The sequence below is a fragment of the Branchiostoma lanceolatum genome, chromosome 10 (genome assembly GCF_035083965.1).
Source record: "Branchiostoma lanceolatum isolate klBraLanc5 chromosome 10, klBraLanc5.hap2, whole genome shotgun sequence".
NCBI classification, from domain to species: Eukaryota; Metazoa; Chordata; class Leptocardii; order Amphioxiformes; family Branchiostomatidae; genus Branchiostoma; species Branchiostoma lanceolatum.
Window position 1 is genome coordinate 15,339,170 of NC_089731.1, and position 16,677 is coordinate 15,355,846.

At 40.8% G+C, this 16,677-nt stretch overlaps 1 protein-coding gene across 1 annotated transcript; it reads right to left on the minus strand.

Annotated features, from left to right (window-relative positions):
* Positions 1-147: 147 nt before the first annotated feature.
* LOC136443362 (cleavage and polyadenylation specificity factor subunit 3-like) lies at positions 148-16,644 on the minus strand. Its single transcript, XM_066440580.1, has 18 exons — positions 16,550-16,644; positions 16,294-16,357; positions 15,597-15,694; positions 14,363-14,491; positions 14,058-14,142; positions 12,831-13,013; positions 11,834-11,984; positions 11,037-11,164; positions 10,423-10,470; positions 8,891-9,049; positions 8,226-8,295; positions 7,784-7,860; positions 7,031-7,183; positions 5,887-5,995; positions 3,891-4,084; positions 2,545-2,632; positions 1,085-1,248; positions 148-288 (listed from the first exon to the last, which is right to left on the minus strand). The coding sequence occupies exons 1-18, from the start codon at positions 16,618-16,620 to the stop codon at positions 196-198; spliced, it is 2,064 nt and encodes a 687-aa protein (XP_066296677.1). The 5' UTR covers positions 16,621-16,644; the 3' UTR covers positions 148-195.
* Between the last annotated feature and the right edge of the window lie 33 nt (positions 16,645-16,677).

Genomic DNA, 16,677 nt, shown 5'->3' on the forward strand with positions numbered 1-16,677 from the left:
AAAGAAAAACCACACGAACTTAAATGCATTTACAGTATGTACTTGTTTTTCCGGGAAAAACTTCCACAAAAAATAATGTCGATGAAAGAGTGATTAGTAAACCATTCAGACACTGCAGTAAAGACATATGACTTTTCTTATTGAGAATAATCTTGAAGAGCAATGTAGAATTTGGAATGAAGGATTGTGTGTAGACTATCTGTAGACTGGAGTGAGGGAATGATAGAGTCTGCTGACGGACTGAGACACCGTCTGTTGGAAGTCTTCGTCAGCCTCGCAGTCCACTTCCTGTAGAAAACAAATAAAAAGTGGTCAGACCGTCTGAATACCAACTGGAACAATGGTAAAGCTAATTCCATTTATGTCATACCGGTATCTGGGCCGCAAAAACGTTCGATACAGGTGGTCCGAACCGGCCATAACTTTCTATATGTCATATCTGGGCCGCAAAAACGTTCAATACGGACGTTTCGGACCGTGTGATAATTTCCCGTATCACACAGGCTTCTAGACTTGCATCACACTGGCTTCCATAGAATATTTAGAATGCATTTTGAGTTTGCCAGTTGCGCCACTGTTGCAAATTCGAATACCAGATTGGGAAGTTGGAATCAATGCTGTGACAATTTTTTTGTTCGAGGACACAACTCTCTCAACGTCTGGTGTATTTCGCATTGAAATGTGTGTTTTTTCGCGTGGGTATGACATACAGTTGTAAATAAAATACAACACGGTGTATTCTGCATCATCCTCGTTCCCGGCTTTCCCGCGGGTCGCATCGGTCGGGCCGATACGGAATACACTGTGTTGTATACACATACATACATATATATACAACACAACTATAGTCTGATAACTAAAATACTGAGCTAATTGTTTGAAGTCTTCTTCCTCCTGCAACAATTTTCCTTGTTAATTCGTCATTTTAAGCTTATGAAGATACATTTTCATCAATTTAATGTCATAAAGGTCAGATTTTGGGACGGACAGGGTAAACATTTTTTACGTCCCAACAAGCAAAATTCCGTCCCAGGACGGAGGGACGGGTCCTGGAGATAGCCCTGATCAAACCACAGATTCTCACCAGAGTGTCGAGACAGATGTTGGCTGTTTTCCCGTCCACAGTGACGGCCATGATGTCCCCTTTAGTCATGTGTGTGATGGCCTTCTCCCCATACAGGTCTGTCATCAGCTCAGTCAGCTTGTCCGTGAAGTGCTGCTTGTTGGTCTTGGTTGGTGTGGGCACAACTGCAGAGGAGACATTCAACAAAATGGCCTCAAACTATGTGTCAACCACTTTGAATGAACAACTTTAACAGTTCTTTCCTGTTGTACTCGCATCTGCTACTACAGTTTTTATGTGACTTAAAGCAGAAATATTTCAATACAAGTCAAGTCAAGTCAAAGTTTATTGCACAACGATTGTAACAGGTACAATGTAAGGCAAAAATAAAATACTACTGGCTACTTATATCAAACTACTAAAAGCGACAGGGAGGTTCTACATGTATGCTATACAATGGTAAGGTTCTAGGCTGTACAATGCTCCATTTCAAACTACATGAAAGCACTATCTATATAATATTGTCAGAGGTAGATAACATCAACAGGAGATACAATAGGGAGTCGTATATGTCAATTGTACAATTACATGATGAGGAGATGAATGTCTTATACAACTATATCGCTATTTCACAGACTCTTTTTTGCATAGATGTATAGATGTATACAGGATGAAGTGAGATTGTACTAACGAAACAATACTACAACTGACTCTTTTCAACCTTGGTCACTCTCTTACAGTGGCTTCGAATGGCTGAGCGGCTAGACTAGCGAATACGAGACCAAGAGGTCACAGGTTCAACTCCTAGCTAGGTGTTGTGCCCTTGGGAAAGGCACAAGGCTTTCCTCACTCCACCCAGGTGTAAAAATGGGTAACTGATTTCAGTTGGGGAGATGAAAGGCAGTGGAAGGAGAGGGATGGGCTCCGCCTTCTAACAGTGTCCTTCACACTGTAGATAACAACCCATTGCCTCTACGGTAGTGCTGCGTACCTAAACGTAACATCAGGTACAGGTACCGGTACAGAGGTTTAGGTACAGGTCCGGACCTGTACCTGTACCTGAACAATTTGAAAAAGCAACATGTGTTCTTCTGAACTTATTCACCAATGACAAATAAGCTGTTTTCAATTAGTCAGTATCTTTATCTTAAGACCATAACTAGGTTTCCTACTGCCAAACTCCTGGCCTGCCTGAATGATCTGTTGCATATTAGTTACATTGTACGCAGTTCCAAGGTATCACTTTGCATATGAGATCAGGAGATCAGTCACAAAATAAGCACATACTTGGTGTAAATTTATATCGGTACAGTACCGGTACTTTATGATCCGGTAATTTGGACCTGTACCTAATCAATTTTTAAGGTGCAGTACCGGTCCGCAGTACTGGTCCGCAGCACTACTCTACGGCCTCAAAAAAGGCTATAGGAAATTTACCTTTAGCACTTTATATTTGTTGTGGTGTTCCAAGGAGTACTTACTTTTCTGCATCTTGGGGTCCGTTCCGACCTTCAGGATGACCGTCACGACTGCGTCAGCAAACATGTCGTTCACTGGGTTGGCTGTCCACTATTGGTGGTGAAGAACAATAGCAAACATCACGACCATTCAACTTACTTTGTTGAATGAGAATAGTTTGAATAAACGTGAACTATTTTACTGTATCAATACAAATATCACATCTTTAAGTTAATATGTTTAGTCATAAACAACATTCAATAACCCATTTTATATCTTACCCCGGGCTGCGATAACCTTTGATACGGGTGTTTGGACTGGTCTACACTTTACGGTAGGGCCAGGCTTCCCTAGTTCAAACTGTTCGCCTAGTTCGATTTGAACGGTTCAAACTCGCTTTTGAGTGCACCGGTTGCACTGCTGTTAAAAATTCAAATACCAGATTTGGGCGTTGGAATCGATGTTGTTACATTTTTTATGTTCATGGACACAAAACTCTGTCAAGTCCAGGAAATGTGTTTTTGTTTGGGGTGGGTATGACATAAGTGAATAAAATACAACACGCTGTATTCCGCATCATCCTCAGTCCCAGCCCACGATCGGGCTGGTACCTCGGGTGATATGGAATACCCCGTGTTGTATTCTATATTTACACCTGGGTGGAGTGAGGAAAGTCTTGTTAAGTGCCTTTTGCAAGGGCACAAGATTTTGTGATATGACAGGATTCGAACCCAGGACCTCTGGTTCTGCCCAAACACCCTGCTGTTTCGAAACATGACCCCACCCTCAATAACCCATTACAGTACAGAATGTCAATAGTCCTCTTGCCAATTACGGCGACCATTTTGAATTTCCCGGGTCAGCTCAGGGTCATGCATTAAAGTGAGCCTATAATAAGCCCTTATAGACATTTCTCACGCAGCGGACATGATAGAATGAAAACGAGGCCCTTGTGGCAAACATTAGACCAATCCTGTCAATCACAATTAGCGGTTTAGCCAATGATTACCTGAGAATTAATGAATTGACCAATGAGGAAGTGGCTGTATTACAGTCAAATAGTTGCATTTCTATGTTTTTATTTTGCGTTTTTTACGTTTTGATGGAGTAGGGCGGGGTCTATAGGATCGGTCAACAAAGCTTTAAATTGATGCATCTTTTTGTGCATTACATTAGTTATAATATTGATACTTGGATATCATATTTTAAAACTTAATGTGATTTAGGAGGAAAACTAAATCTGTACAATCATTACTTCTGCTTCTTTGCCTCATTGCCCTCGTTTTCATTCTATCATGTCCGTCGCATGAGAAAGGTGTATAATAAGCCCTTTTTGGCAAGAGGTCTATTGAGCTGCATGAGTCCCTACCTCCAAGACGACCATGCCCGGCTCCTGGATGATGGTGACAGCCTTGAAGACCCTGAGCGCAGGTTTCTCCTGTACTTCTATCTGCTCCACGTCCCCGGACAGGAGCATGAGGTGTTGTTGCAGGAGACTGAAGGGGCCCACGTACTGGATACTCTGTCTCTGGGTAACTGTGCTGGTCGCTAGGTCAGTATAATCTGTACAGAACAAGAGATCATAAAGACTTGAGCATGATTCTTCATATACATATACAGTCAAACCTGTCTATAGCGGTCACTCAAGGGACTGGCCAAAACTGGCCGCTAAGAACAGGTGGCCGCTATGGAGAAAATGTCCATTAATTGACCACGAGTGACACATGTTTTCAGTACCCACTGAGATACATTTATTCACCGTACAGTACACATGTAAACAGGTAAGGCACATTTTAGAAGTTCGATTGTTGTTCTTTTACTCCTAGTTAGTTAAGAACAAAATACGTGTTGCCCAGTTGTCACTTACTGTTCGTTTTCGACCGTTTTCAAACAAAATCGTGGCGACAATTTTCCTCAGTCTCTTGTTGTGGCTTGTGTTGATTAGCATCTACCATTATGCTAATAGGGTACTCAGAAGAAGGTCGCTCTTTTGAGGGCTTTTTGTCTTTTCAGAAAATTGCAACAGCCCAAATTTTACATCATAATAGTATTATCCATATTCATTTTGAAGCTTTTGGTTTAGTAATTATCCTCAGTGATACTTTGCAGCAAAATAAATTTAGTATATTATACCTCCATAACAGTGGTGTCTTCCGTTGACCTTTATGCTGCTACCTATCCAGTTTGTATCAGCGCCATTTTGAAAATTTGCGCGAAACACGTTTTGAGCACAATTTGAATGAATTCCCGGTGAAAACGGAAATTGGGCCCGCATTCAAACATTTCACGAACTTACCGCATCAGGTACATGTGTGGGTTGTATTTTCCAAAAGGCTGCCGTAATATTTGTCCAGTCGAAATGCACAGAAATTGTCAATTTTACCACGATGTACAAACGCAAGCCAAGTGAAGAAAACTATACTTGACTTCGCGTCAAACCATGGATAATTTTTCTAACAAAGATAAAACATTCTGTTTTTCTTTATTATGATCCTATCCAGTTGAGGCCGCATAAATTTGATAGCTGCGTGAAAAAATGAAGATTTTGAACCCGGCGTGCGGTGGCGATGCGGCTTCTACCGGCGCGCCGTGACCGTTGTCGGCAGTGTTACTGTACTCGCGGGACCGAAAATCGTCTGGCCGCGACCGCGTTGGACAGGTGGCCGCTATAGCCTAGTTCTTAATGCTTATGTCAATGGGAAAAATCCAAGGGACCGACAAAAAGTGACCACTATGGGCAGGTGGCCGCTATGCAAAGGTGACCGCTAATACAGGTTTGACTGTAGACTACAACATGGTGCATTCCGCATCACCCGAGGTATCAGCCCGGCCACGGGTTGGATCACCCGAGGGTAGTAAGCCGAAGGACCGATTCCAACATCTGAATACATTATTTGAATTTTTAACAGTAGCGCAACTGGAGCATGCAAAGCGCATTCAAATCATTTGATGGAGCTTGTGGGATAAAAATAGAAGCTCATGTGATAACCCAACATATCACCCTGTCTGGAACACCCTTATCAAATGTTATCGCAGCCCAGGTAAAATGTAGAAAATGGTTACCACATATAGTTATCAGATCACAGTTATCATGATCAGAATACCTCCACTCAAACCTAATTTCGTACTTGCTGCAAAAATCTGTAAAACCAGGCAAATTCTGTACTTTGTAAGTACAAGCTGCACAGTGATTTGGCAAGTTATGGCTTACTTATTTTGGAGAGGAACATGTAGTAGATCCTGTAACAAGGTTTGGCTCTCTACATATATTGGACTGCTTCAAGTTGAACATGATGCCTACACAAGGCTAGTACTGTCTGGGGACCGTACTACATTTCAGATGAGAACAATGCAGGTTTCCTTACTGGAGATATCGGAGGGAGCCACCAGGTGGTAGTTGAAGTTCCTCTTGACCAGGATTCCCGACAGGCGGTCACTCTGCTCCGGCTTCTTGGACGCCAACGAACCCATCACCTGAATAAAACAAATTAGCGGGAAAGCAGAATTACCAAAACATCCAGTTCAAACCTCAAAATCGTTTTCAGTATATGTTTATGTGTTGATATTGATACACCATAGCTATAGCCCATAAAAGATAATGTTCGATGCCTAACAACAGTTGCCAACAACAAACAAAGAAACAAGTATAACAACAACAAAATAAAGTCACTAAAGATAGCTTAAGCAGAAATAGATTTAGAATAGCTGTTATTTTATCTTTAATTTTTAATACCACAGTTTTGCTTTGTCTGCAGTTAGCCCTAGCATGAATTTGCAATAAATGTATTATAACTTTTTTTAAAGGACATAAGACACCAAAATACAACATTTTCTTATTATCTGAAATAGGAATAGCATCATTAAAGGAATATAAACGTTTAAAACAAATACACACCCTTCTGATGTTATTTAACATTGAATCATCAGAAACCATACTTCCATGGATCCAGCTTGTTATTCTTATCTGATGTTCTCACCAGGTGATTACATTGATCAGTGACTAATACCTGCTCATGACTTCACAATGAACACGTTAGCCGGTTCGGAACCTTACACAACAGCTTGCGAAAAACATTATTTGATGAGCAGGAAATTCTTAATGTTGATGTCATTGGTGTCTTATGCCCTTTAAAGTCAACATTCTGAAGAGCCCACTAGTGGTAACAAGCTGCTAGGGGGCCCAAACTTATATCACTTCTTCCTTACATCACAAGCTATCTGCCACCAAAAAATCAAGACCATAGCACGTTCAGGTCAAAAGATACAAAAGAATGGAAGTTCTGCTGCAGTACAAAGGTCACATACCAGGGGGCTCAAAATCGACCTTTGCCATTCCAACACCTACCCACATACCAAATATCATTGCAATCCATCCAGAGGTTCTTGAGTTACGCTGGCTCCAAAAATCTGGAAAAACTGACACACACAGACACACCCAAAACAATATCTCCATTTGTCGTGGGGATAAAAATTGAAGTTTATTGAAAATAATTTCCTTGAGTTTCCCACCTTTGCCATCTTCTCTCCCCTGAAGTACAGCTCCACAGCCTGTGTGTTTTTAGGGTTGTGCACTTCGATGTTCACGTCTGGATCGTCCTCGTACTCACGGATAATAGCCGCCTTCAGTCTGCTCATCTCGTTTGCCTCTCCGTGTACCAATACCTGAAACACAGTATTTGTATCTTTAAAGTTTTACTACGGTATTGAGATTTACCACATTTGTGGAAGGATTGACATAACAGGTGACTATCACCTTTTCAAGATGTCAACCTGGACCAGATCGTAAAGTTTGAATCACTCACACCGGGAAGGACCCCTACTCTTTTTGATAAAGAGTCCATCATTTGACGTCCTGTCCGAGCGACATTCCTAACCAAAGCTACGTACTCATTTTCACCTGAGTGAAGTAAGGAAAGTCAGGGGACCCCGGATTCGAACTTAGGATCTCTGGATTCTGAGCCAAACACCATGGCACTGAGACGTCACGACGCCACATCAATAAGGACAAAAGATACAAAAACTGGTAGTTCTGCTGCAGTACCAAGGTCACACACACACCAAGGCTTGAGTGAGGAAAGTCGAGTTAAGTGCCTTTCAAAGACACAACATCTGGCCAGGAATTGAACGTATGACCTCTTGATCTCATGCTCACAACCCTAACCACTCGGCCATCGACGCCACTTGTTACAGAAGACTAGTCTTCTGCTCTTATTGATATGACAATATCTAAAGAAGTCGAGTATATTTTGACTGTTAACTTACCACATGTGGAGGCTTGAGCTGTCTGATGAAGTCACTTGTCTGCTGGTAGTCCGTGTGAGCCGAGAAGGAGATATAATCTGCGGAAAGAAAAGTGGGAAGATCATTCACTGCGATTACATTCAGGAAATTAACATCAACAATTGATCAGTACGTGTTTTATAAGAGTAACAAGACCATAGCACGTTGAGGTCAAAAGATAAGAAAAAGAAAGTTCTGCTGCAGTACCAAGGTCACATACCAGGGGGCCCAAAATTGACCTTGACCTTCGTCTCCTCAACACCTACCTACATACCAAATATCATCATAATCCATCCAGAGGTTCTTGAGTTATGCTGGCAACAAAAAAATCCTGAAACACCAACACACAGACACACAAAAACCACCAAAAACAATATCTCCATTTCTCATGGAGATATTAATAAGTTAAGACTTCCTGACTTACCTACAGAACATTTGAGAGGAATTTTCTGCCCTGACATTGTCTGGATCTCCTCTGGTTCTGACATGATATGCTAGAGAAAACAAGGGACACTTGATCAGATATCAACTAGGAGACTATCATACTCATAGCTATGTTTAATTCCTGTATACAATTCTCTTCTGTAGATTGGAGGCATTCAGGAACTAAACATACAATGCAGCTATGTTTAGTTCCTGTATGCTTCCAATCTATGGAAGAGAATTGTCTTCTCACAGTAGAGACCTTAGATTTTATACATTGTCTGTAGTGGAAAGCCCTTGGCACCCTCTAATGCTACGGTCCTGGGACCCTGCCGATTAATTTATTGGCTGTGTTTTTGCACTTTCGGGCATGACCCCTACGTGGCCCTGTTGGACATCCTGCGGCTACTGGGCTATTTTTGGTCACGACCGGGCCCGAAATTTTTAAACTTGGAGTTAAAATCAACCTGGGACCCGGTAACAAATAGACGCCATAAGCTTATTAATTGTGAGATACAATTGAGAGGCGCCTCCTGTATCCAGCAGTCTAGAGGGACAAATTTGTGTCTTCGGGGCCCGGCCAGGGCTACACCCCCTACAGGCACCAACGCAATTTCCTAGTAATTTAGAAGACCGTAGCATAAGCCATGTTGCTGATATATTAACCTTTGCTAGTGTCCCCTCCACACAGTAGCCTGCAATGATACAGCCGTTCCGTCGGTCCGTGCACCAGCTCTCAAACAGCTCCCTGGACAGTCCACTCTGCATCATCCCAGGACTGGCCATCACCACAGACGGACCAATGTCATCAAAGTGGTCCATGCCCTGAGGTGTCGCCAAAAAACACAGGTTACTCTAGATCCTTTTAGACATTGGATGTCCTTCTGTGGACTTTTGTTAATGGCAACTTTCCCCATGGCTGACTTTAGATAAATGTCAAATCACATTTCTTATCATAGATAGATAGAGTTATTGAAATCACACTACAGGATTCGATTTATAGATGACTGTATTAGAAGCATATACCAGGGTGCGAAATACTTTTTTGAGCCAGGTTGCCCATGTTGCAACCAAGGGCAAATGCTAGGTTGCACATCCAAATTTCAGGTTGCTCCAGCAACATTCACCGATTTCTTCAAATCAAGCTCGTATGTAGCGTATAATACTACTATCATTTCAAAATATATATTGGATAGTATTGTGTTCCCATTGACCTAACAACATCTTGTTTAGCTGAGGGCAGTGTGTTTTCGTCTTTTTCAGCTCAAATTCCAGGATCTATGAAGGGTTTTGGATGGTTTAAAACGAAAAAGTGTTGATTTCTTTATTTCAATTGAAGATTTACCGAATTTTATGAGAGTGACACTGTGTTTTTGTGAGCTTCCAGGGCTCCGATTGAAATCTTTGGCTCAAAATATAAGGTTGCACACTGCGCTACCTGGGTTTGGAATTAACTTGCACCAACCGAAATCTTGTTGCACTGTGCAACGTGCAACCAGGTATTTCGCACCCTGTATACTGTACCAGTACTGTGGTAAAAAAGCCTTTCATAAGATCATACTGTCACCCAACATGGTTAAAACAGTTTAGTAGTGGAGCAGTTAAAAATACCATGGTCTTCTACTCGCTTGTTCTCATTTAAATGTACACATTTTGTAACTTCCGTTACCGTTTGAAGTAAGACGCTGCTGACTTTAAGATATGTCACATATAAGGTGCCAAACTGTCGTTTTTGAAAGCCAGAAAGTTTTTAAGTCGTCATAAAAACGACAGTTTGGCACCTTGTATGTGGCAAATCTTAATGTCAGGAACATCTTACTTGAGATGGTAACGAAAGTTGCAAAATGTGTACATTTAAATGAGAACGAGCGTACTGTGACTCTCTCTCTCTCTCTCTCTCTCTCCAATTTTACGTCTATTATTCCCCATCATATGGGGGTTGGACATGCTTGCACATGGATGGGGGAGCCCCAGAACTCCTCAGCAAGTGCAAGTCTTTTTTGTAGCAAGAGTTTTTACGGCTGGATGCCGTTCGTAACGCCAACCCAAACCCTACTGCTGGGCTTAGGACATGACTGGGAAAACCTTCAAATCATACACCAGTACCAACAACGGTAACCAATATGGATCACATGATCTTTGTATCTCCCTTAATTAGATATAAAAGAAAACAGTGACAGAAAGTCTAGGACTCTTACCTTCAGGTTGGAGATGTGTTTAAACACAAAGGGATTGCTGACAGATATCTGTAGAAAAAAGCACAATAAATATCACCATTAGAAAAAAAAATGGTAGAAAGATGGAAAGATTTATTTTCTTTACCTTAGTACATAAAATGCAGACAGCATGGTTGCAGTTTTTAGTGTATACAAAAAAAAAAAACAGCACATTGTATTCCAGATCATATTTCAGTAACTCACTATAGGAATACATGCTAAAAAGATTTGATACAAACATTTTCAGCCAGATGAATTATATGATAATTTGCTTTCTTCTATCTTGTATCTAATACCAGCTCAGAAAAGGACAAGAAATAGTCATGCCTTTAAGTATCAGACTTATCAACCTAGGATTGATGTGTTTGAAAATTCATATTTTCCTAGAACGATCGTTGAGTGGAACTCGTTGCCACCAAGTACCGTAGAAGCATCCTCATTAGACAGCTTTAAACAATGCATGCAGTTAATATGAGAAGGTTAGAACTGCCGCCACACTGTGTGCCTGGAAGCTGCTGTGTTACGCTGAAGGGGGGTTATACTGGCCATACAGATACAGATTATTATTGTCATGCATACATCCTTGAGAGGCTGACCTGTTTGCGAATCTTCTCGTTCATGGCGTTGATGTACGTCTGGTAGACAGCCATGCACTTCTTGGCCAGCGAGGAGGCGTAGTAGATGGGGATGTCGTGGAGCTCAGGGTGGTTACCCCAGTACTCGTCTGCAGGGAAGATGTACAAAACATTCAACACAGTACAAACACTTTGTTTACATTTGACTCCAGATACTTTTGGCTGGAAAGAAGCCGTCTTTTTTAGGCTTTTTTTCTATTTTTTTCTATGCTGTTGCCATGTCCTCAGCTTAGCAGCAGAGCTGAATAATGTTCATTATACAGGTCGCTGACGAGTGGCGTTGAGGTGGGCGTTAACTTAACATTTAAAGTTCTGTGAGTCCTTGATGTTCACAATGTCCTGCGGGAGGCTGTTCCACAGCTTAACTGCTACACAGCTTAGGCTGGGCTACTTTTCACTACAGGGCGATCCCTGAGTGACCATTGAAGGACGAAAAATTGGATTTGTGCCATTCTTGATTTCTTAATTGGAGTATGATGCATATGCAGATGCGAGGAAGTCTTCATCGACTACGATGGACAACCAAGAATGATGCATGATATACAAGTATGGTTAAAAAGGTGCTGTAGGTGCAAACAGATGAAATGTTTAAATACTGATTCTGAAAATTTTGATTCCCCCTTGGTCACTGTGCACTGTGAGCAGTCAGTCTTTAGCGGAAAGGGGTGTTGATAACAAAATTGTATAAAATGGAAAGTATTTATGACAAAGATTATTAAGTGTGATGTATTCAATTTGTATTGTAACAGTTTTCTCACCTAAAATCAGGAGCAGTTCCTGTGCCCTTCCCAGGGCGAACACCGGTATGAGACACCTGCCTCCCCTGTTGACGATGTCGTGTACCGTACTCGTGAAGCGGGCCTCCCTCTCCTCTCGCTTTTCGTGGATGTGCGTTCCATACGTCGCTTCCTTCACGAACATGTCATACACAAGTTTCAGTAAAAAGAAACATATCATAAATGTTTACCTTGAAATTTTCACGTTAGATCTGTTCCCAGTTTTTCGGTGACTGCTTCACCGCAGACGTGAATCCGTAAAGTATAAAGTATATATTTCCATTACTGTACAGTATGTGAATTTAGCAATCATGCACTCCATTTTCTTCTTACTGCGAAATTTAACCACCACAAACTTAAAGGCATTTACAGTATGTTAACTACCAACATAGATGAACTTTCATGCTAACATAAACTTTTATCTGAGAAACTTTGATAAAGCATTGTTTGTAGCATTCTCCTATGCAGAGCGGCCTATACAATATAGCTCTCCTATAACCGGGCTGAGGTTTCCACTTTTGTGGGCATGGCCTCTTGCCAGTTGTCAGTCAATCAGAGAAATGTCTAAATGCTTTCTTTCGGTAAAGCCTATTCTCTGATTGTCTGACAGCTGATTAGAGGCCATGACCACAAAAAAAGTGCAAATCTCGGCCCGGTTTAGCAGAGCCTCCCTCAAGGTATACTGTAAAAGGGGAAATTTTCGCTGTGGTTTTATGTTTGCGTTTTACACTGTGACATCTTCACTGCGCACATAAAACCACCGCAAATATTTCTCCTTTTACTGTAAAACCCTGCATGGCAATATCAACTGCGAACTTAAAACCACAGTGAAAACTTAATTTTCTCCCGACCGCGAGATAGAATTCTCACCAACATTTTCCCTTTTACAGTATTGTATAGGCCATGGGCGAGGCTCTGCTTTGCTCCAAGAGAATGAGTTTGTAGTGTAAACTTGAAAGTGTTGCAACAATGAACTCACTATGATGAGTACATCAGGGTGGATGGCTGGCACCTCTGCAGCCATGAGATGTCTGTCCTCCTGGCGAGAGAAGTCTCCGGTGTACAGGATCTTCACACCAGCGATCTCTATCATAAACATGGCCGCACCCAGGACATGGCCAGCATTGTAGCACCAGAACTTGATGCCATTGACATCTGTCTCCTAAGGTGTGGGAAATAATTTTGTTCCAGATTAGGTCATGGCTGATTTGATTACCGTAATTCTTGATTTGTTAACTGTAACTTAATTTTAGCTAATCTAACGGTCACCAGTCAACCGCTAAAATTTCATCATCGCTAATTCTTGATCAGTAATATTTGAGACAGTAATGTTTGTTCAATTCTTCAAACCGTTAAAATTAAGTGCTGTGACCTACTCCATTTCCCCCAAATGCTATATTTTCCTGCCGCTATATTAAAGTGATTTACAGGGTGCGAAATACCTGGTTGCACGTTGCACAGTGCAACAAGATTTCGGTTGGTGCAAGTTAATTCCAAACCCAGGTAGCGCAGTGTGCAACCTTATATTTTGAGCCAAAGATTTCAATCGGAGCCCTGGAAGCTCACAAAAACACAGTGTCACTCTCATAAAATTCGGTAAATCTTCAATTGAAATAAAGAAATCAACACTTTCTCATTTTAAACCATCCAAAACCCTTCATAGATCGTGGAATTTGAGCTGAAAAAGACAAAAACACACTGCCCTCAGCTAAACAAGATGTTGTTAGGTCAATGGGAACACAATACTATCTAATATATATTTTGAAATGTTAGTAGTATTATACACTACATACGAGCTCGATTTGAAGAAATCGGTGAATGTTGCTGGAGCAACCTGAAATTTGGATGTGCAACCTAGCATTTGCCCTTGGTTGCAACATGGGCAACCTGGCTCAAAAAAGTATTTCGCACCCTGATTTACAGTATTGGGATGACATCTGCGCGTACATCAAGTTTCGTCCGTTTCCGAAAAAAGACGAGAATTTTTGACCATACTGTAAATCGTGCAAAATGATCAAATATATGCTGGAGGTTACAAAAAAAGATATTGGAAAACGATACTAATATTGTTGGTTAGTCTTGGGGTTCCCAGAGGATGTCATGTAATCACATCAACATGGCCTTAGTATCAGTGTATTGCACATGTAAAATAGATGAATTTCAGCTATTAATAAAAACATTTAACCCACTTTTAGTACTTCCTTACCTGGTGAAAGTTCACTGTCTCTATCTTATCCATGCTCGCACTTAGGTCATTTTCTGTGTACAACATGTCTTCAGATGAAATGTTGCTGAAATATATTTTTAAAAAAACATGTGATGAACAATACAGTTTTAAAACAATGTACCGGTAGTCACTGTACTTAGCAGTCTAAGATTAAGTAAGAATGTCCAACATCCTCTATTTTACAACTGTTACACATCTAAATAGAAGCAAATGATATCTCTAAGGTGTTTTGGAGATATTGTAGAGCATGATGTAAGATATGATTTATAGCTTGCTGGCCTTACCTGACTTTGATGTAATCTGACAACAGCCACTTGTAGATGGCTTTGGTGGCATGAGTCATGAACACACGTCCACGGAAACTGGTCTTAGTCAGGAAATATGGCAGGCCTCCGCAGTGGTCCAGATGGAAGCTAGGGCGGTAGTGAGGAAACAATTGATTAGAATTTTTGTCATCACTAGTTACATAATTTGTACTTCTACATTTACATGTATTCTTCTGCAAGTCTAAATACAACATGAGAGGAGAATGTGAGGGGTAAGGAATTTGCTGTATATTAGTACATGTACCTTGTTAAAGGTGCCCTAAGCGATTTCAGGGGTAAAACTTGAAATATTCTGGGGAAAACAATTCTGTTTTGTGAGGTTGAAATTGACATTTGCTTCCCCATATTAGCACATCTACATCATTATTTCAGAATTTGGGCGTTTAAAATAGCACAGAAGCAAGCCACAAAAGGATTATTTTATTTATTGGGTCCCCCCAAAAATCAGCCCAGAATCCAGCCGTAACCGTTTTCTGTCGACAATTTTCGGTAACTTCCGGCCGCGTGACGTCACAATGCCCAAGGACATTGAGCCATGACCACGTGATTATTTTTTCAGATGCGTTTGGGACTTATCGGTCGGAATCGTGCATGTTCGGAAGATTTGAAATGATGGCTGTCCTCCAAGTGCTCAGATTTTCAATGAGTTCCCACCACACAATGACATCACATTTTTGCTCCATGATGGTCCATATGTAATGGTATAGTGTTATCTAAACTTACTATGGATAGAAATCAGAAAAAAATAGATTTTGAATATATGACTTTCAGCACCCTAATATTGCTTAGGTTGCCTTTAATGTGACTGGCATATTATCATTAAAGCTACTGGCCTTCAATCAGTAAAAAAATCTTAAGTGTTTGTGTTTGCAGGGTCCAATTATGAACACTATCTTTTCCGTAAGGCAAAAAGGAAACAAGCATAAATGGAAACTGTAATGTTTTTAATAGACCGATCCTGCCTATCACTAGTATAAGCAGTTCAATGATAGCATGGCAATTATTGATTCGATCAATGAGAGAATGACTGCATGTCTGTCAAATATTTGCATTTACAATACATGATGTTTCTAATTTGCATTTCTACATTTTGATGGAGGTGGGCAGGGCTATGGGATCGGTCTATTGACAATATTTTAATATTTATTGATTAGTTGAAAATTTGAATAGGATTGATATAATGCACACTTACTGACTAACTAACAGGAGGTCAATCTCCTCAGGGTCGATCAGGTCAAGGAACGGCAGGGCGTTCAACCCATTGAGTCCTGGATGGATCCCAGTATCCAGCTGCAGCCAATAAAAGAAAAACACTCACAAAAATGTTGTTGAACAGCAAACAGGTATCTTTGTCACTCGAAAGCTCTGAAAACCACCTTAAGGTTGCAATTTTTCTCTTCAAGATTGTAAGAGCTTGGAAGATTAAGATATCTAAATTTGTAATAAGGTGTATAGAAGCTTTTCATTGGCGTCATAGTAATTATAATTTGAACCAACTATGTTGGCAGGTAATTGAATTTAGCAGGACCATTTTGGCGTGTTAGAAGATATAATGTTACACTGTAATCCAACATGGTCCAAAATATGCCGTCAAATGGAAACCTTGTACAGTTCTACAGAAACTAGTGCTGCTATTCTAAGTGTTTTGATATCAGCAACATAACCTTAAAGATTAAGCTCCCTTGCTATTACATTGGTAAATAGGAAATTGCTAGGCAAATACAAACTTCTGAAATTAGTGACCAATAATTTGATGTGACATCAAGATAGTTATGTATAATGTTGTTGTTGTTGTATAATCATAAACAATAAAGCATCTCAGTCTTTCACCAAAGACCATAGTTCTACTTCTACTAAGTTCTAGCATTATGTATGAAACATAAACTTACCATAATCTTCTTCCCTTTAAACTCCAGCATGTGGCAGGACCTCCCTACCTCCTGTCCTGCACCCCTGCAAGATAAAACGTGCGGTTTCACATCGTAAAGTTGGTGTGAGAAGTTGTGCATGGACAAAGTGTCGTGGGAGGGGGGCAGCACAAAAACACTGTTTCCTTCGTGCACATTATAACTGCATTAATAATAAAATCATAATCATGACTCCTAGATAATAAAGGAAAGATTGGATGGTATGAGTGGAGCTTACAGAGGTCTAATGATGAGCAAATCGCTCTCTTCCGCGGGAACTTGGCTATCCATGCGACGTTTGGCCGCCATGTTGTTTCTCTTCTCGTATACCTGTTGTTGTAGTCTCGCGAGACTTGAGGTCGTTCA

What these genes read in the sequence shown, in the direction of transcription:
- LOC136443362 (XM_066440580.1), bottom strand. Translation starts at nt 16,620, where the DNA reads ATGGCGGCCAAACGTCGCATGGATAGCCAAGTTCCCGCGGAAGAGAGC. An exon ending in GACCTCCTGTTAGTTAGTCA is followed by an intron (nt 14,492 to 15,596) that starts GTAAGTGTGCAT and finishes CTACCGCCCTAG; the next exon opens with CTTCCATCTGGACCACTGCG. An exon ending in ACGAGAAGATTCGCAAACAG is followed by an intron (nt 10,471 to 11,036) that starts GTCAGCCTCTCA and finishes TTTTTTCTACAG; the next exon opens with ATATCTGTCAGCAATCCCTT.